The sequence below is a fragment of the Mirounga angustirostris genome, unplaced genomic scaffold (genome assembly GCF_029215605.1).
Source record: "Mirounga angustirostris isolate CCGP_5_RB_7025 unplaced genomic scaffold, mMirAng1.0.hap1 SCAF_5, whole genome shotgun sequence".
NCBI lineage: Eukaryota > Metazoa > Chordata > Mammalia > Carnivora > Phocidae > Mirounga > Mirounga angustirostris.
The window spans coordinates 140,205,858-140,226,390 of NW_026991713.1; the positions used below are offsets into that span (position 1 = coordinate 140,205,858).

Below are 20,533 nucleotides of genomic sequence, written 5' to 3' on the forward strand. Positions count from 1 at the left end.
ATTTACTCAAAATGTCCATGGCCAATTGGTAGCTGCTGTAAGAGTTCATGTATGGTCATATGCTGGCTCTGGACACCCACTTTCTATCCCACTGGCTAAGCACAACCTTATGTAATGGCCTTAAGAGAATCTAGCCCTATGCACTTAACACAAAAGGGATGAGTACTTTATCTGCTTGGCTCCCCTGCATTCCCACTAGATCTTGGCAATGTGAGGTCTCCTGGCCTCTGAGACAGGGAGGTCCAGGGTGTTGGGATGCTTAGGAGGTTTTTCTTGGTTTTTGTTTTATTTTTAAAAATTGAGGTTAAACTGACATTACCACAGAGTTAAGCATTTTAAAGGGAACAGTTGGTGGCATTTAGTGTATCATAGTGTTCTGTAATCACCACCTCTATCTAGTTCTGAACTCTTCCATCCCCTCAGAAGGAACCCCTCTATCCATGATTCTGTCACTCTTCATTCTCCCCTCACTCCAGCCTCTAGCAATCACCAGTCTTCCTGGCTCTACAGACTTACCTGTTCAAGATATTTCATATAAATAGAACCATATAATAGGTGATCTTTTGTGTCTGGCTGATTTCACTGAGCATAATATTTTGAAGGTTTATCTACATTTTAGCAGGTGTCAATACTGAAAACTATTCCATTGTATGGAGAGACCACATTTTGTTTGTGTATTCCTCTGTTGCTGGACATTTGGGTTAGTTTTCGCCTTTTGGCTGTTGTGAATTGTGCTGCCGTGAACATTCATGCACAAGTATCTGAGTCCGTGTTTTCATTTCTCTTGGATATGTATACCCAGAAGTGGAATTGCTGGATCTTGTGGTTGTTCACCCATGTTTAACTTTTTGAGGACCTGTCAGACTGTTTCCACAGTGGCTGCACCATTTACATTCCCACCTGCAATGTACAGAGTTTCCAATTTCTCCACATCCTTGCCAACGCTTGTTACTGTTTATTAAAAAAATCACAGCCACCCAGGTGGGTGTGAAGTAGTATCTTACTGTGGTTTTCACATGACTAAAGATGTTGATTATCTTTTTGTGTGCTTTTGGCCACTTGTGTGTCTTCTTTGGAGAAAGGGCTGATCAAGTCCTTTTGAATTGGGGTTTGTCTTTTTTGATGCTCAGCTGTATATATATATCCTGGATACTAGACTCTTTATCAGTTATATAACTTGGAAGTATTTTCTCCCACTCTGTGGGTTGTCTTTTCACTTTCCTGATAATGTCCTCAGATGCACAAAAGTTTTAAATTTTGATATTGTCCAATCTATCTGGTTTTCCTTTTGTTGCTCCTGCTGTTGGTGTCCTAAGTATCCATTGTTAAATCCATGTTTTCTCTTGGGACTTTTAATAATTTCAGCTCTTTCATCCATTCTAAGTTTTTTTTTTATTTTAAGAACTTTTTTTTTTTAAAGATTTTATTTATTTGACAGAGAAAGACACAGTGAGAGAGGGAACACAAGCAGGGGGAGTGGAAGAGGGAGAAGCAGGCTTCCTATGGAGCAGGGAGCCCGATGCGGGTCTCGATTCCAGGATCCTGGGATCATGACCTGAGCGAAGGCAGATGCTTAACGATTAAGCCACCCAGGCGCCCCCTGAGTTAATTTTTGAATACAGTGTGAGGTAAGGACCCAGCTTCATTCTTTAGTGCTCTAAGGCCTGCTTTCCCAGCACCAACTGACCTTTCCCTGTCTTGGCATCTTTGTCAAAAATAATTTGACCATATGTGTGAGGGTTTATTAGGTTTCCATTCTATTTCTCTCGTCCACGTGTCTTTTGTTATGCCAAGACCACACTGTTTTGATGACTAAAGCTTTGTAGTAAGTTTTCAAATCAGGAAATGTGAATCCTCCAACTTCTTCCTAAAGATTGTTTTTGTTATTTGGGGCCCTTTGCAATTCCATGTGAATTTGAGCGTTGGCTTTTCCATTTCTACGAAAAAAAAAAGGCCATTGGAATTTCAGTAGAGATTTCACTGGCTTTGTAGACTGCTTTGGGTAGTACTGTCATCTTAACACTATTGTCACGTGTTTACAGATGTGGGTGTCTTTCCACTGATTTAGGTCTTCTTTAGCATTATTTTCCAGCAGTGTTACATAGTTTTTGAGTGTACAAGTCTTTTGCCTCCTTGGTTGTTTTTTGGTAGGTATTTTTTTGAATGCAATTGTGAATGAAATTGTTTCCTTAGTTTCTGTTTTAGATTGCTCATTGCTGGTGTATAGAAGCATATCTGATTTGTTGGTGTTGATTCTTTTCCCTGTAACTTTGCTGAGTTAGTTTATTAGCTCTAGTGGGTGTTTTTTCTTTTGGTGGATCATTGGAATTTTCTATGTATAGGATCACGTCATCTGTGAATAGAGGTGGTTTTACTTCTTTCTTTTTACTTTAAAGCTTTTTGTTTTTTTGACTAATTGCTCTGGCTGGAACTTCAGTATGGTGTTAAGTGGCATTGATGACAATGGGCATTCTTGTCTCAGTTTGATCTTTGGGGGAAAGTTTTTACTCTTTCACTATTGACCCTGGGTTTTTGCTAACTACTGTTTATTATGTTGAGGAAGTTTCCTGAGGGGCTTTTCTCATGAAAGGTTGTTGGATTTTGTTGAATGCTTTTCCTGCATCAGTTGAGAAGACTGTGTGCTGTTCCCCCCTACCCCCCGCATTCTGTTGATGTGATGTACTGCAGTGATTGATTTTCTTAAGCAATGCCATTTGGTCATGGCATATAATCCTCTTATCATGCTGTTATTTTGCTAGTATTTTGTTGAGGATTTTTGCCTACAGATGCAAAAATCATAAGGGATATTGGTGTCTTTGACTTTGTTGTTATCAGTGTAAAATTGGCCTCATGAGTTAGGAAGTTTTCCCTTTTCTAATTTTTTTGAAGAGTTTGGGAAGGATTGGTGTTAATTCTTCTAAAATTCTTGGTAGAATTCAGCAATGAAGCCATCTTGTCCAGTATTTTTCTTTATTGGGAGGTTTTTGATTACTGATGCAGTCTCTTTACTTGTAGATCTTTTACAACTTTGTTTCTTCCTCAGTCACTTTTGGTAGTTTGTGTGTTTCTAGGATTTTGTCAGTTCAGTGATGTGATCTAATTTTTTGGCGTACTGTTGCTCATAGCACTCTTGTAATCCTTTTTACTTCCATAAGGTCAGTAGTAATGTCTCCGCTTTATTTTGATTTTAATTATTTGCATCTTCTTTCTCTGTCAGTCAAGCTAAAGTCTTGTTAATTTCATTGATTACTTTAGGAGTTTAATGGTCTATTTGCTGATAGGTCAGTCCCACTTTACTCAGTGGCTTTGAAACTGCATTCCTGAGGATGATGGCATCTTTGTACTGTGTGGATACAGGGCAGAGAGGTCAACGTGGGGAATGGACCCAGGGAACAGGTTGTTGTGCTGCTGAGCAGGGGACCTTCTTGGCAGATGGAGGCAAACAGCTGCCTCAGGACTTGAGAGGCTGTCCTTCCCAGGAGCCTACTCACTTCTAAAAGGGATGTTAATCATAAGGGTGCTGGGGGCTTGGGGCTGAGGGGTGCTTGGGAGTGACAAATGCATGGGATAAAATTAAAGATAAAAGCCACAAATCCATTCATCTGGAAATTAAAATCCCCACCTCTATTTTTTTTGATGAGTTAACCAGGAAATCAACATTTCTAGAATTCAGAGAAGGTTCACAGCGTCCAGCAGAGGCTGCAGGTGCAGCTGGGGGTCTTTAGCCGCATTTCCTAGAGATGAGAAGGAGGAATAGAAAGAAATGGAAGTTTTCAGTCCAAGACGGCAAAGAGTGAACGCCTGGACTATGGAGGAAGGAGCTAGTGAACAGGAGAGCTGACGGGAAAACCCAGTGTCGGGGCTTTGAGACTGACAAGGAGATAAGAAAGGAAAGCCCAAAGTATGCATCAGGAATGGAGAAGGGCCATCACCCCAGAGAGGGGGAGAGTTATGGAAGTTACAGGGACATATGGTGAACAGTGTGAATCATCGCAAAAGAAACTGAGCGGAACAGTTATGAGTAAGAACTGCTCAGGTTCCCCAGGCCCCACCTGGGCCAGTTTTAGTCATCTGTAACATTCTTGGATTCACCACATGTCCATCCTCCTGCAGAGCCCCTGGGCCTGAGGTGTGCGGACCCTGTGCAGCCAGCCCCCAGTGGCCTGGGACCGCAGGGCATAGGACCGTCCCAGTGCAGATGCAGGAGACCCAGGGGAAGAGGGGGCCACACCAGGAACTTGATGCCCCCGGGGGGTCTCCGATCTGAGGACCCTCTCAGCAAGTAAGCAGATGTCTACGCCCCATAGTTGGGCGAAGGCTTGTGCACACCCTGCCTCACATGTGGTGTGGGCTGCTGTTCCTGGCCCCTCCCTTGAACCTTGGCGCTTTCCCCCACCCCTTGGGTTTTGGGGGGTGAGGGCAGCATCTCTGGCACGTTGACCTAAGCCTGACGCCCTTGGCTTCTGCTACGTCTGTTTCTTACCAGCTGGGAGGAAAGAATGCACTCAGTCCACCTGGACACAGCTGTCCAGGGGCTCCTCAGACCTGGATGGCTGGGGAGGAAGGGTGGGCTCACATCCCATGTCCCTGAGCCCCCATCTCCTGAAGTTTCTCTTGTGTTGACCAAGAAACAGCAGATTCCGAGAGAGGGCAGTGTCGGGCAGAGCAGACGCAAACAGAGTTTGGGCCTTTCTCCTTCGTGAGGTGGACGGTTTATCCAGGTCGGGCCCCCACCAGCCTGGTGTGTGACCACGAGCAGCTTGGGCCCTGGAGGGGTGTGGGCTGTGTGGGTGCTGGCACGGGAGCTGCCACAGCAAAGGCCCTGTGGCCTGGTAGGCCGGTGGGGTGACATGCTGACCCCAGGCTTGTGCTCAGTGAGGTGGGGTAGCCACGGGAGGATTGTGAGTGGAGGAGGGATGCGGTCTCTCAGGAGGTTGTGGGCCTCCGGCTAGGCTCTGTCTGTTGACTCATGGATGGAGGCTGGGGGGCCCTTAGCCTCTGGAAGGGTGGAGGCAGGGGGAGGAGATCTGATGGGGTCCCTTTTGTCAGAGGCCCCAGTGCCTGGACCTGGAGTCCCCTGCAGTGGTCCCCAAGGTGAGCAGATGTTTGTCTTGTCCCAGGACGGGTATGCCCCCAAGGCCTAAGCATTGTGTATCTCTTAGGGGTTCCTGGGAGACTGGGGGGGTGGGTGCAGAGCTGGACTGAGGCCTAGAGAGGAGCCCCCGGGCAGGGGTTCTGAGTCCCTGGGTGGCAGTGAGCCCAGAGTGCAGCAAGAAGGGGTGGCCACCCAAGCCCAGGCCCCCTGCCCACTCTGGTGCCCCCACCCAGCGGCAGAGCCCCTGGGACAGCCCCCCGGGAAGGGCTGCCCAGGCCACGGCGGCCCGGTGGTCAGCTCCATGCGGCTGCCGCGGGCAGACTTGCTGGCTCCAGGCTCCTCATCTGAGGCCGAGTCTGTTCTGAGACAGACACAGGGAGCCTGTTTCCCTGCGAGCAGGAACACGGCCTCTCTGTTGGCACCTGGACTGGCTGGCCCCCCAGGCGGGCTGTTGGGGGTGGGCGCTCCACACAGACCCGCGCTTGTGCCCACCTCGGCCGGGCCTCCTGCCTGAACTGCCTCGTTCGTGCCGGGATCCTCTCTGGTGCAGCCAGGCCTGCTGGACAGTTGCGGGGGAGGAGGGGTGGCCTGCCCAGTGACCGGGGCAGGGGCTTATGCCACCCGGTGCTTGGCTGGTGGTTCAGCAGGGATACCGCCCCTCGGGTGAGACTTCGGTTTGCTCACAGCTCACATCAGGCAGTAAAGAATTGGGGCCACACCCCACTTCAAATGGCAGAGGGCCCCAGAAGGATCGCCAGGCAAAGAATCATCTAGTCAGAACTGCTGCTTTGGGCACTCCCAGGGCCCAGGCCTGCAGGTCAGGGAGGGTGGGGCGGGGGGGGGGGAGGACTGGCCCGCCCGAGGAACAACAAAGGGCTTCTGTCCATGCCTCTGGACGCTGGACCTGGGGAGGCACGAAGGTTCTGAGGAGGACCGGGAGCCGTGGCTTCTCCCTTTCCCAGCCCTCTCCTGGATGTGGGGGGACGGCCATGGTGGGCTAAGAGCACAGGTAGGGAGTGGCAGCTTCCTTGTGACCATACCAAGCATGTGATGGGGTTCAGCTGCCTGGGTACAGGGGCCTGACTGGGGACCAGCCCTCCCCTGTGCTCTGGGGGCTGGTGGACACCACGGGGTCAGGAGCTTCATGGGGCTCTCTGTGATGAACATGCCGGCCCAGGGACCCCCCCCTCTCTCAGCCTGCTTTCCAGGAGGTCTGGGTGCAGGGCAGGGGTGCCCGAGCACACGACACTTCACTCCAGCGACAGGGCCTTCCTGCTTTATTCCTCTGTGCACAGACCTGGGGCCGCTTCTACTCCAGTTCTGGGTATGGCCACTCCCGTGACCGGAAGTAGTCCTCTAGGTCGCGGAGGCTGAGTGGGGGGAAGTAGGGGCCGATCCTCTTGCGGACCCACCACTTGCCTGCAGCAGCGTGCTGGCCCCCAGGGCGGCTGAACTTGTACCTGTAGTGCTCGCCCCGGACCCACCTGCAAGGGGAGACCCCACGTCGGGTAGCCTGTCCCTCTGCCTGCCGAGCTGCCACTCCTTGGAGGGACAGACCACCAGGCCCTGCCATGGGGACATCTGGAAGAGGGCCAAACACGCAGCTCTGGAGCCCGTTGGCATTGAGGGGCTCGCCTTGCCTTCTGGAGGCCCCCACCCCTTGAGCAGGCCAGCAGTGTGCAACAAAGGGGCTGGCCCAGAGCCTGGGGACCTTTACACCCAGGCACATTTTCTGGGGTCCTGAGCATGGCCGGGGGTCCATCTGTAGGAGGACCCCTGAGAGGCTGCGGTCGACAGGGGTCCCCCGTTCAGGAGGGGAGTCCTACCTGGGGGGCGCCCTGTCCTCGAAAGGGTTGAGGGCCAGTAGGGACACAGCCGTGGCGTCGTTGGCCAGGAGCCTGCCTGCCAGGTGGATGATCCACTCGTTGTGCTCGTAGGTCTAGGGGTGGGAAAGGGAGGGGGTGCTGGCTCCAGGCACAGAGCCAGGGATGCAGGGAACCCTTGGCTCCCTGCCTGGTCACCCTCCTGCGTGGTGGGGGGTTAGGCTCTCCTGCCTGGTGGGCCCACATTCCCTCCCTGCTCTGGCTCATTGGGCAGGTGTGTGTAGACGGCTCCTCTGTGGGGTGGGCTGGCGCAGCGCGGTCCTGTTCTTGGGGAGCGGCTCCCTCTGTGATATGGTGAGTGGACAGCCGGCCCACTAGACAGTTTCCACATCAGCCTCACAGAGTCCCGGCTTGGGAGTAAGGGGCTGGTGAGGGTCCAGGCCCAAGAGCAGAGCTCAGCCCACCGTCCCCCTCTCTGCCCCCCCCACCAGGGCTCTCAGTGGTGGCGCCTGCCAGCCCTGGGGTCTCACATGAGTGACGGTCTTCACAGGCAGGGGCAGCCCTACCAGGCCTGTCTTGTCATCGCTGGTGGGGACGCCCTGGCCCCCTGCACCCACAGACCCTTGTGTGAGGGTGTCCAGGCAGTGTGGAGACCCCACCTGGGCTGTCCACAGACGCAAAGCCTATGCGCACAGAGAACACCCAAGGGAAAGACCCAGGAGGAAGATGTGGCCCAAGGGGCTGGGATTGTGTCCTGGGTGCCACACGTTGTGTGCCCGGCCCGTTGCCCCAGGGTGCAATGCTGGAGGGGCGAAGACGCCCCTGTCCCATGTCAGCGAGGCCCGGGGAGGGTGTCACATGAAGGAGTGACCTCACCCCCACCAGCCACTTTGGACGTCCCCACCGAGGTGGCCACAGCCTCAGGAACACACCCGGGAGGGGAGGGGAGGCCCTTACCTGGAAAGCGGCAAACCACATGAGCCAGTCCAGGCGGTGGTGGTAGGGGGAGATGAGGCATGGCCGCCGCCCTGGGTCACCTGGCTTGCACTTGAACTCGTAGTCCTCCCACACAGCGTCCGGCGTGCTGGCATTGGGGCTAGCTGTGCCCTGCAGGATGACCTCCGTGCGCTCCTTGGTGATGCTGCGGGGAGACCGAGGCGGGGGCTCTGGGCGCACGAAGGCAGCTGCTATGCCTCTGCACCCTGGCTTCCTTCTGGAGCTGACCAGGGTGAGGGGCTGCCCCCTGGAGGGTCAAGGGGTGCTCCCTCAGGGCCCTGGGTCCCACGTGTGCACGCAGTGGACGGGGCGAGGAGCGGCTGTACCCGTACCTCCCGAAGGCGCCGTACGTGTTGACGATCCTGAGAGGGTTGAAGGAGGTGTTCATGACCTGCGTGGGACTCAGCAGGTTGATGACCACGGGGACACTGAGCCAGGCCACCAGGATGCCCAGTGCCACGTGCACTGCCCGCCGCACCATGCAGCCTGGTGGGGGGCAGAGAGGGGGACGGTGGGGTGAGCTCTGCTCTTGGGCCTGGACCCTCGCCAGCCCCTTACTCCCAAGCCGGGACTCTTTGTGAGGCTGATGTGGAAACTGTCTAGTGGGCTGGCTGTCCACTCACCGTATCGCAGAGGGGGGCGGGCCCCTCGGGCAGCTTCCTCCTGCAGCTTCAGGACTCGGTCCTTAAGGCCACCGGGCCCGGAGGGAAACAAGAACCCCAAAGTGGCGTCATCGAAGCAGGCCATGCTGGGCACCATGGTCAGCCAGTTCAGGAAGCTCAGGTTCCCGCTGATGATGAGGACCACCTGGAAGGTACGGGGCAGTGCCTGAGCCCGGGCCTGGGGAGCTTGCTGAGGACCACACCCGTGGCAGACTCTGTGCAGGGCGTGGTGGCCGCAGTGCTGGTGTGGGGGGCAGCGACGCCCGGAGGGCTAGCCTTTTGAGAAGCAGACAGGGTGCTCGTGCCGATTCTTGAGATGCCTGAGGGCCGGGCCCCTGTCTCCCCACCGGCCGCATGCCCGTCTCTCTGACCACCGGGCCCACGTGTGTCCATGCCTCAGCTGATCTCTGAGGCGGGTTCTTGCTAGAGCCCTGAGCGGGACCCAGCCTGCAGACACCTCTGTTCTGGTCTCTGAGGCTGCCTGATTCCTACCTACAGAACTGGGAGCTGGCTGCTTTGTGCAGTTTGATGCTGTAGTCTGTGTTTGGGGCAAGCGCTCTGGTGACTGTCAGTGGGTACAGGTCTGGGGCAGCCCCCGGGGACCTGTGCCCGAGTCATGTGGGAGGTGGACAAGGCTCTTGCTGCTCACCTGGAAGTTAGGGGTGAGGGGGTACCTGTCTGGTTGCCCTGACCTGCACATCTAGCAGCCCCCCAGACACGTCCACAGTGACCATGCATGAGGCCGGCCTGGGCGTCTGCTGGGTTAGGCGTGGCTTCGTGGAGTCCGACCTCCTGCACTTTCTAGGGTCCGTAAGACGGAGCTGGCCGCTGTCCCTCCTCAGAGGCCTCGAGCAGCCCCGGCTGGCTCTGCTGCAGTGTCTGGGGTGACACAAGGTCTAGGAGGTCCAAATGGGCCTGCCCTGTGTCCCAGTCCTGCTGGGCTCATCTACAGACTTGGTACTAACTACACGGTGGCAGTTTTCCCATAAGGCTCACCTTAAAAACGACTTTAAGCATCTTGGTCTTAAGAACGAAGGTCACAGAGTCTCCGGGTGGATTGAGTACCGACACCCTGGGTGTTCCTGCACCCCCAGCCCGTTTCCCAGCGAGCTGCTGGCCGTCAGAGGCCTGCAGCCTGGAGCTGCCTCTCAGCTGGGACTTCTAGAAGGTTCCTTCTAGCAGCTGCACATTTTGTACATTGTTTTAGTGACTTAGAAATAACATCTTTGGCCCGCTTATGATGACCCTGTCATTGGGCACTGGAGGGTGAGGAGGGGAGGCTGCTGCGCCCATGCCCTGCCCACAGGCAGCAGGCTCTCCAAATCCAGCCGGCCCTCAGGGACCACGGGCAGCATGGCTCGCAGCCCAAATGCGCCCGATGGGGGGCCTCCTGTGCGGGAGGTCCCCGAGCAGGCCCCGATGCCCTGGGGTGCGGCTCCCCGGGCATGAACAGACGCCCCCAGAGCAGCATGGACTCGGGAACCCATCAGGAACAGGCAGCAAGGAAGCATCCCGGACCACGCATTCCTGGCAGATCCGCATTCTTACTTTTTAAGCCAAGTTCGTTGAAACACATGGTAAAACGTACCCATCTTAAGCATACAGCTCAAAGGCTTTTGACAGATGTCGACTCTTATGTAAATCACCGTAAAATCCAGAAGTTTACACCCCAGACAGTCCCTGACCCCCACCCTACGACCTGTGAACTGACCTCTGTCGCCTGTCACTCTGCCTGTTCCTGAACTTGGTGGGCGCCAAGCCCCGGCGTCTGTGGTGTCCCGGCTCGGGTCTGAGACCCGCCCAGCAGCACGTGTGCATGGAGCTGGGGCGCACGGCCCTGCACCTGGACGGAGCTCGCCTGGTGCGCCTGCGGGGCGGGACGGGACGGGGCCTGTTGGAGGCGCCAAAGCCACCGTCCTTCTAAGGCAGCTGCTTTTGTGACACGGTGGCATCTTTAGAAGGGGAGGGCTTAATTCACAGAGTTACAAGTTCCCAATTTCTGAAAGCTTCACAACTTGCTGTATGTCCTGAGAAAGGTTGGGATGAGGATATACATACCAGATGTTGCAGGTCCAGCGGTGACATTTAGCTGTGAATTAGCTTCTTGCGTGTGGTGGGAGGCTGAGGGCTCTTCCTCACCAGGACTCGGTGTGGGGCAGCCAGCCCTCTGCTCGTGCCAGGAAGGGAGGGGGACCCCAGGACGAGGCAGGGGTGGAGGCCGTTACGGCGTTCACAAGCTGCTGCAGGGCCCCAGGGAGAAGCGAAGATGGGCGTGGGACCCGGTGAGCTGGGCAGCGGCCAGATGGACCTGCTTCCGGAGGGACTTTGAGAAAAAGATGAAACCAGAATGCTGCAAAATCACCCCAGAGGTGAGAGGAGAAAAGCCAGAGTTTGTCCTCACACATGACCAAATGGTCGTATTTCTGCAACAAGTACGAACTTCACAAGCCCACGGCTGTCCACCAAGCAGAGCAGGCCATCTCCTTGCGCAGGTGACCGGACAGATGTGGTGGCACGGCCTCGCCGTGGGATGGCCCAGCGCGGGGTGTTGAGGTCAGACCTCCCGGTGTCTGGGGTCCCACTCGTCCTCCCCGGACGGCCCGTAGATGCCAGGAGCCAGTCTGCCTCAGCTCTTCTCTGCAGCAGGCTGATGCCCAGCCCCATAACTCCTGTATTTTCATTACAGCCGGGTCCTGATCCTGGCGATCGGGGAGGAATGTGAGGTCACAGACGCCAACCTAATGAGGGTCTGGCAGGAGGAGCAGTGCTTTCGATGGGTCGTGTCAGTTTTATGGATTACGACGGCTTTTTACAAGGTGTGACATGAGATGTGTGGATTCATGGCTCTCTCAGGATTAATTTGGAAAACTGGTGTTCTTGGTTCTGAGCCCCCAAATAATGATTTCTCATTCTTCACTGTCTGCGACGTTAACAGCCCCTGGGCTGCAGTCTCTCCCACAGCTGTGGTCCCAGCTGGCGGGCTGCTCTGGGCACGCCAGGCTCCTCCCCGGAGTCTGCTGAGCGCCGCATCCCTGTGCCTCCCCAGGCCAGCAGGACCCTGACACTCCGCTCAGCTCCCCATTCTCTCCCAGCTGTGTCAGCAAGTGTCCCTGAAGCTCGGCTATGCCTTCTCCTCTCGGGAGTCTTGGCCGTCTGGCAGCTCTGTGCACCTTCTCATGAAAGTTTTCATGTTTTGTGTGGTGTCGGTTGGTGGTCTGTTCTATCTGGACCCCTTTCAGGACACTGAGGGACTGGTGGTCTTGGTGCAGCTCTCTGGGGCTGTGGGGGGGGGGTGGTGGCAGAAGCTCCCTCCACTGCTCTGTACGCCCGATTGCAACTGAGACAGTGACCCTGCCTCCTTCCCCCACAGCCCTAGTGGGGCGCGTTCCCAAACTCTGTTCTCGTGCTGGGTGGGGCGCCAGGCACGTGGGGAACCCTCATACCTGACCCTCAGAGCCCCTCTCGCACTGCTGACCACCGGCACCCACCTCTAGCCCTGCACCCTCGCTCCGAGCCTCGTACCTCCCGGAGACACGACCACTGTTACCAGTGAAAAACCCAGCAGCGGCGTGGCCGTGGGCCAACCTCTGCAGGTGCAACGAGCCCAGCCTGCGCACATACGGAGACACAGTCTCGCCCCCGGCCCCTCACGGCCTCACTGAGACCCTACAGAAACCCAGGCCCAAAACCGCTAATCTGAAAGGGCGCTCCTGTGTCAGGAAGCACAGCCATAGGAGTACCAGGCGAAAAGCAGATGGGAATCTTCAGAAGATGGGTTTGAGAAACTCTTGAGGGAGGACAGACAGATTGAGCAGCGCCAAGGGCTTCCTGGTAGACCTTACAGAAGCTCCCCAAGGGGGTCCAGGACACCCCAGTGGAGCGATGTGCAGGCTCTGGCGGTCTCTCATGTCCCAGGATAAATTAGAAGTTAAGATGGTGTAAGCATTTCAATTGAAAGATGGAAAACTCGGGGAAAGTGGTCCGTGGAGTGCCACGCCTCCAGTCTGAGAGTGGAAGGCACGGCACGTGAGGCATTTTTGTCATGTTCTGGGGCTGCCCAGATGGGGGGTCGCCCACTCACCTCTTTGGAACAAAGTCAGGCTGTGGGAGCAGGGTGGTCACATGGTTTTTGCACAGCAGCTACCATATGGAGAAGGAGGGCCCAGCCACGGGGTCTGGCTCCCCCCTGAGAACTAGGCGGAACCACGTGGCCCACTGTCCGCCCACACACTGGGCCTCCCCAAGTTCCATCTGCAAACACCCAACAGGGAGGACAGGGTCAGAGGAGAGCCCTAGAGACCCTGTCCAAGGTGCCCCTTCCATTTCCTCCAGCATCTCCATCCTGTCTGCTTCCCGGGAATAATCTGATCACACATTCAAGCACATCCTTCCTTCCACTTACACCACGTAGAGCCCAGCAGGGATGAACTTGGGAGTTTCTCAACTCACGCAGAGCCCTCGGTAGCTGGAGTGCCACCACTGACCGTGACCCTTCATCCCTGAAAAGTGGGGCCAGCCTCTGTGGCCCAAGGCCATGACCGTCCTGCCTCATCATCAGGGGCCCCAGGAACACTCTGGCTTTGCATCCAGGGCGACTGGCTTCTCAAGGCTAAAGGGCCTGGAGGTAGCAGTGCTGTAGCTGGACGGGGGACAGAGCAGGCAACGCTGGACCCCGGGTGGCCACACAGACCCACGCCAGGCTCTGCTCTCCCCGGAGGCATTTAGTGGACCTCAGCCCAGGGAAGGAACCCTCGGAGGGCAGAGCTTGATGCTGGGGAGGTCACGGTGGCTGGCTGGCGCTGTGCCAGGAAGGAAGCACACAGACCAGTAGTTGCAGGGATGGCCCGGCTGCCCTTGAGTCTGCCAGCCACGGAGTCATAGGCACATGGAAGCCCCCACAGGATGTGGGTGGAGACCTAGGGGAAAGCCAGGCACACAGCAGAGACCCCGCGAGGCCCAGGCCTGAGTCAGACCTGCCCCGGCACGATGAGACGGACTCGTGAGTAGGTGAGCTGCTTGGCAGGGAAGAATTCAGCACCGAGAAGTACACAGTGTCCACACCCTCACCAACAGCCCACGGCGGCTGGTGGCCCGTCAGGATCTGCAGACATGTGAACCACAGCTGGGACAGAGAAAGGCTCACGAGAACAGAATCAGAGGCGGGAGAAAATCTGAAACTAGTAGATAAGAATGTCAAAACAGCTACTATGAATAAAGTAAGGGATTTACAAGAAGACGTCATCACAAACAAGAGAAAAATGAAAACTGTGAAAAAGAACCACACGCACATTGAGAGCTGAAAAGGGCACGTAAGAACTGGAGCGACGAGTGGATGCAGGGACAGGAGAGTCGGCGGAGGTGCGGGCGCTTTCTGAACCGAAGCACAGAGTGAAGTGGGACACGGCGCCTGACACACTGTGTGCCACGTCCCAGCAAGGGAGGGTGGCAGAAAAAACACCGAGAAATAATGTCCAAAAATTCTAATTTGACAAAAATGATAAACGCACAGATCAGAGAAGCCTATGAAACCACACATGACCCAGATCGCTGAACACCAGTGAGAAAGAAGAATCTTCTGGGCGGGTGGAGGGGCAGAGTCACATGGCGAGCAAGGGTGAGCGCGGCAGGGGGACCCCTGCACAGACCGAGGGCACAGCTTTGCCGAAAGAACACCGTCAGGCTCCGACACCACGGTGGCAAAAACACCCTGAGGGGTGCTGGTTGAGGTAAAGACGCCCGCTGGCGGCCTCTCCAAATGCCGCACAGTCTCCGGGGAGGCCCCGGTCTGTACGCAGGGACACTGAGTCAGGAATGCCGAATCTGTGCGTAACTTTTGAACATCTTTTCAGTTTCCTTAAAGGATCATTGTGTAAGGGACAACCCTGTACCGTGGTATGGGTGCAAGGCACAAATCCCTGTTCTCCTCCACTTACAACAAAAGCATACCAGGAAAAAGCGCCATTAGGAGCCTCCACTGGCCACTCCCTCAGCAGTACCCTGGCTCCCAAGGGCTTCGGTGTGGGACCTTAACCTGAGCCTTCCTGGAGGGGCAGACAGCCCAGGCCACCCTCAGTGGCCCACCACTCATAGTGGACTGGGGTTTGGCGGCCCCCCCGTTTTGTTGCAGAGTCTGCTCCGGGGCTCCATGCTTCCCTAAGGCGGGGGGAGCTTCTCCAGCCTTTGAAAAAAACAGCTGGCTTCCCCCGTTCCCCCTTGACTGTGATCACCAGACAGAGGGGCCCCAACCCCGAAGCCTTGCTGGATGCTGCAGGAGACACAGGCCTTCTTCCTGAGGGAGGCTCTGTCCTCCTGGATGTGGCAGGAAGAGGCCTGGGGTGGGCCAAGGCCCCTGATGCCTGGTCCACAAGTCCGTTACCCAGAATGTTCTGGCACAACAGGATTCTCGAGGTCTGACAGTTTTATGTGGGTGAGGGCATAGGAGCATGTGGTGAAAGGCTGCCCACAGGCCCTAGATGCCTCTGGCCTGCCCAGCTCTCCCTTGGTGGGTCTGGGGGGGCCCTGGCACAAACCTGTTTCCTGCCCCCCCACTTTGTCACATTCACATGGCGGGGCCTCGACCCAGGGAACTAGGGTTCCACAGAGCACAGTTTGAGGGATGGAGCCCTGGGGGTGCAGAGCCCTCATCAGGCACACACTGGCTGTGTCCCCCCCCCATCCATCTGGATGGTTGTTTTTAATAAGAAAAATGGAATTTGGTATTGAGTGCATGGCTCCCCATGTGCTGAGGGATCCTGTCTGTCTTGTTCTTTCCTGGCATGGCTGCAGCCTCTGCCAAAGAGGACCAGACCCTTGGTCCATCTGTTCACACCGGCCGTGGAGCCTAAAGTGCGCCTGTGGGTGGGCGCGGAGCAGGCTGCTGGAGACCAGGGCTAGCAGTAAGCAGGCAGGAAGCGGAGCTGTGAGGGTGGAATCCTGGGCCCAGGAGATGCTGAGCAGATGTCCTGGGTGATGCAACACCCCCCGTAAAGGAAGGGGATGGGTTTCTGGAACTCTCAAGCTGCGTTCTCAGCGCCCGTGCTCTCACAGAGGACACGTGCTCATGGGCAATTTTCTGTGGCCAGGAGCCCCGGGCATTTATCCCAGGACTCCCAACTCTGGGCATGTGGCTCGGGGACTGGGGGAGGCAGCTCTCTGTGCCTGTCGCCATGGTGATGGCCCTCACTGTGACCTTGTCCTGACTCTGGCCAAAGTCACAGAGGGTGGAAGGAGCAGGACATGGCAGGAGGTGGAGGTGAATCTAGTCTGGGATATAAGACCAGTCTCTGCACCAACCGGGAGCCACTTGCCTAGTGAGCACCTGCTCCCACGCTAGGATGGGTGTCTGGTCCCAGCGCTTGCAGAACCCGACCACTGCCCCTGCCAGGGTCTCCCCCTTAGCCTCAAGGCTTGACGTCAGAAGGCAGGGGCGTCTAGGACCGGGCAGTTCAGCCTGCCTATTAATTCTCACGTGCACCTCTCCAAGTAGACAACGGACCTGTGGCCTTGCAGAACCCTCCGGAACAGCTGTGTAAACGGAGTGTAGGAGGAAAGGAGCATGTTCACATCCTCAACCCTCTCCTGAAGGAATGAACGGAAACAAACATCCAGAGATGTCCCTCGGGGTGTTGGGTGCAGAGACAGAAGCGTGGCCCCTGTCAGGACAACGCATAAACCCCCACACACTGCACTGTTCCCAACAGTGACCGGCCCCCCAGCACAGCGCAGTGCTCCCTGAGATACTGTGCCCTGCAGCCCCCATGCCTGAGACCCCACACAGCCTGGGAGGAAGCTGGACCAGCTGTCCATTTGTCCTCTCTGCTCTGCAGAGCTGGCAGCAGACCGGGCCTCGGAGAGCCACAGCGCTACCCCGGAGATGTGCCTGGACCCGGGGCTCCCAGGGCCTTTGGGGGATGGAAGGCTAGTGTGTGGGCCGGTCTTCTGGAATAACGTCCAGAGCTGCAGGCTGACAAGATCCAGTTCGGGCTGCCCTGCACTCCTGTGCCACCCACTGTCTACCATTACCCACCTCGGCAGCAGACCCCAGAGCCGGCTCAGGGCCCACCCACATGGCTGCTGGGAGCCATCCACACTTGAGCCCTGAGCCCCTCTGCGTGCCATGGAGACACTGGTGCCCTGGGCCGGGATTCCAACTTGCTGCCGAGCCGGGTCCAGTTAGCCAGTGGTCACCCTGAAGTAGGACCCCTGCCAAGTGCACTGTGGACAAGGGCACTTTGAGAGCCCCGGTTCAAATTCCACTTTCCAGGAGCCGAACCCTTTACATCTGCTCTGGTGGTGCAAACTTCCTTCACTTACTCTCTTAAGCGACAGGACAGTTTGCTTCTTGTTGGCATTCGTCAAAGCCAGGCTTCGGGTTTTGGGGAGAGAAATTGGTAGGTGGAAACCAGTCCCCACAGGCCCAGGCAGGTTTAGAGCCTGGAGAGGGTCCCAAGTGGTCCAAAGCCTGGAAAAGCAACTAAGGTTGGCGGGCGGGGAGTGGCTAACAAACGCCTCACAACCCGAGAGCAGTTCTCCACCATGTGAGCACAAAGCCGAGCAGACCCACATTCCTGGCACTGCTGTGCAGGGCAGGATCCTCTGAGTTGCCTTGGAATTGGGACAGCAGGGAAGGGTCCGGCACGAGGTGGTGCCCACACTGGTGGACCCTGTCAGGGTTGCTCACGCCTCTGCCTGGAGTTGCCTCCTGCTGGCTCAGGGCCATGGGAGCCCAGGGCTCCGGGCGGGCGGGCAGGCATGGAGCACCATGCCCCTGCCCGCCCGGGGTGGGGGTGGGGGCTCGCCGGCCCAGCCATGGCTCTGCCCTCGAGTCAAGTCTGGTCGGTTTATGTGTAAACTGTGATGCACCCAGACCATAGAAGAGTGAGTTCTTAGGCCAGGAAGACGAGGACCCTCACATGCATGTTACTAAGTGAGGGGTGCGTCTGAAAAGCCTATCTCCCAGACGACTCCAGCCACGTGACATTCTGGAGAAGGCCGAGCTACAGAGATGGCAAAGGGTCAGTGGCTGCCCCGGGCTTGAGGAGAGGGGCGGATGAGTCCGGGAGCACAGAGGGTTGTCAGGGCAGAAGGGACTCTGACACCTCGACGGACACCTGTCACTATACATTTGTCCAAGCCCAGAGGATGCACAACGCCCACCAGGTGACCCTGAAGTAAACTCTGTACTTCCACTGATGAGCAGGTGTCCGTCTGGGCTTGAAGGTTGTAACTAGTGTGTCACATGACACACCAACGTGGGGACCGTCTACACCCTGTGCTCTGTCTTTCTGTAAATCTAAGAGAGTATTAACGAAACAACAGCTAAAGCACTGGAGTGGCAAGAGTAGATGGCAGGACCCGGCCAGAGCAGAGCCTTAAGGCGGCCGAGGCAGCCAGACAGGGGTGGAATTTGGACTTGGAGTCTGTGCATGGAGTATGCCTTCACCTGCAAGAAACTGTGTAACTGATGAATTAGAAAAAGTGGGACAGGGGCGCCTGGGTGGCTGAGTCGTTAAGCGTCTGCCTTCGGCTCAGGTTATGGTCCCAGGGTCCTGGGATCGAGCCCCACATCGGGCTCCCTGCTTGGCAGGAAGCCTGCTTCTCCCTCTCACTCCCCCTGCTTGTGTTCCCTCTCTCGCTGTGTCTCTGTCAAGTAAATAAAATCTAAAGTGGGACAGCGAGAACAGCTGAAAGGAATAAAAGGAAACACAAAGATGTGAAATAAGTCCCAAACTGCCAGTTGAGATGTGTGCACCTGCTAGTTAAGAGCTCACATCGGTCCCCATAGGGTCTGCTGCGATATAGGCCCAGTACCCAGGAAAACAACATGCAAGCCTGGCCTGACCAACAGCCCCCGTGGGGCCGAGTCCGCGTCTCGCAGCAGCCCTGCCTCTGCCCTGCACGCTGCGCCCCAGGAGAAGCACCGTGAGCAGAACCGGGCGGACCACTGCCACCAACGGACCTCACACACCGGCAGCCACACATCGTGCACACCCACACCGGCATGTCATCCCCAGGGACGGATCGCATGCACAGCGTGACCAAGCGGAGTTTCTCCTGGGAGGGGAGCCTTGTCGCACCACGTCAGCGACTTATGGGCGCAGAAAGTGATCTTCTCACAGCGGGTGCGGAAATCCACTCGTGACTGACAGTACCTGAAGTAAACTAGAAACAGACGCCGCACGACGCACCCTCCACCAGCCTCCCCTAGGCTGTGGGAGTTGAGAACATGGCAGGAGCCGCGGGGACAGGGCCCGGACCGCCGGCGGCGACACAGCGAGCCCCACTAGCTGAGCGCTGCTGCCGCTGCCCCAGGAACTGCCGCGGGGTGAGCAGCCAGGTGACGATGGGCACTGATCAGCCCAGAGGCCATCACACCTGACGACTGCGGGGACATTCGTGCCGCAGAGGAAGCGCAGAGGAAGATGTCTTATGTGAAAATTCCATTTACAGTATCAACAAAGACAAGGAGGCTGTGCGAACACACCCCAGTGTGGACAAAACCTCCTGCCCCAACCCGCGGGGATCAGTTTTGCTCGCGTCCCGCTGGATCCTGCGCACCACTGCCCACCGTCAGGCCCTCAGCCACCGCGACGGCCCGCACGACAAAGGCAGATACCTGCACAGCCAGTGAGGAGGCGAAGCAAGTGGGGCTCCCGGGCTGGAGGGAGAGGAGACGGTGCCGTTCGAGGTCACGCCCGCCTGCTCACGGGCCTCCCCTCACACACGCGGCCATAGCAGGTTTACTTGTAACGGCGAGAACCTGGAAACCCCCGGAGCGGCCACTGACAGAACAGGCTGTTTGTACGTGGGACACGGGAATCGAGGGGGCGCGGCCCGACAACCCCCGACACCTCGGCCAAGTGGAGCGGGCACAGTGCGCCCCACAACGCTCCCGGTCTGTGCACTTCGCTAACTGTCCCCCCACAAATCAGCTACGACAGAGGAGGTTAAAGTCCCAGCAACTAGTGAATCACTGAACACTACATCAGAAACTAATGATGTACTATATGCTGGCTAAGTGACTTTAAATTAAAAAAAAAAAAAGGAATTTAAAGTCCCAACAGTGTTTTTCTTGGAGGTCAGCAAGTAGATGCCCCAGTTTAGGGAAAGGAGAGGCTGGAGACTGTCAAGGCCCCAGAGGAAGTCAGTGGTGGAGCCTCCGCTCACTGGGGAGTGGGCCTGTTCTACGGGGATGGAGGCTGGGGGGCTTGTGGTGCAGGAATGGGGCAGAGTGGCGGGCTGGGGCACCCCGGGGCTAAGGGCTCAGCACAGTTGTCCACTTAGAAATAAAACCCCGCCAGCCTCTTCCTCAGAGACTGCCTTACGACGGCTGGACAGCTAACCTGTGAGAGGGGTTACCGTAACCATGAGAGGAAACTCCTAGAACCCACCGCGGAGGGCTTCCCAGGCGCATCCTCTAGCCATGAGGGAGGAGCAGGTCCTGGGCCATCTGCCTCGTCCCCCCAGCAGAGAGACTGATCTCGGGGACACAGTTACGGGGGTGACTCTCAGGTGTGGGCTCACCTGGAACAGGATCTGTAAGACCCCATGGAGGATGCACATCCGCCGTCCAAGGAAGATGAAGAAGGGCACCACGAGCTCCAAGAAGTGGTTGCTGAGCGTCTCAAAGCGGTGGACCCACCATGGGGACTGGTGCAGGAAGTAGGCCACAGGGTTGGGTACTGGCTGCGTCTGGGGAACAGAAGGAGGTCCGTGAGCTGAGCCTGGAGCTCCACCCCACAGGGGACTTCTGCTACCCTGGCCCTGCCCACCCTGTGCCCACTGGCTGTCCCAGGAGAGCATCCTGGCCGGGAAAGGCTCAGGGGACGCCAGTCCTGTGGACCCTTCTCCGGCAGCTCAAATGCCTGTGGCCAAGATGCCAGACTGGCGTTGGTGGGGGGAGGGTGATGGAACCGAGCATCTCAGCCTTCTTGGGGTGCGCCTTCTCCCTGCCTGAT

At 56.8% G+C, this 20,533-nt stretch overlaps 1 protein-coding gene across 7 annotated transcripts in view; it reads right to left on the bottom strand.

Annotated features, from left to right (window-relative positions):
* Window positions 1-856: 856 nt before the first annotated feature.
* The window catches only part of LMF1 (lipase maturation factor 1), a 96,995-nt gene continuing 77,318 nt past the window's right edge, over window positions 857-20,533 (bottom strand). For 2 of the 7 annotated variants that reach the window (XM_045874621.3, XM_064592272.1), the window contains 6 exons: window positions 20,100-20,267; window positions 8,538-8,721; window positions 8,247-8,400; window positions 7,876-8,059; window positions 6,922-7,034; window positions 6,356-6,579 (listed from right to left, as the gene is read on the bottom strand). In XM_045874621.3, the coding sequence (XP_045730577.1) occupies window positions 6,405-6,579; window positions 6,922-7,034; window positions 7,876-8,059; window positions 8,247-8,400; window positions 8,538-8,721; window positions 20,100-20,267 (978 nt within the window). In that variant the 3' untranslated portion in view covers window positions 6,356-6,404. Of the gene's footprint in view, window positions 3,735-6,355; window positions 6,580-6,921; window positions 7,035-7,875; window positions 8,060-8,246; window positions 8,401-8,537; window positions 8,722-20,099; window positions 20,268-20,533 lie in introns of those variants that run through there. The other 5 variants (XM_064592273.1, XM_064592276.1, XM_064592275.1 and 2 more) reach the window with 5 other exon arrangements.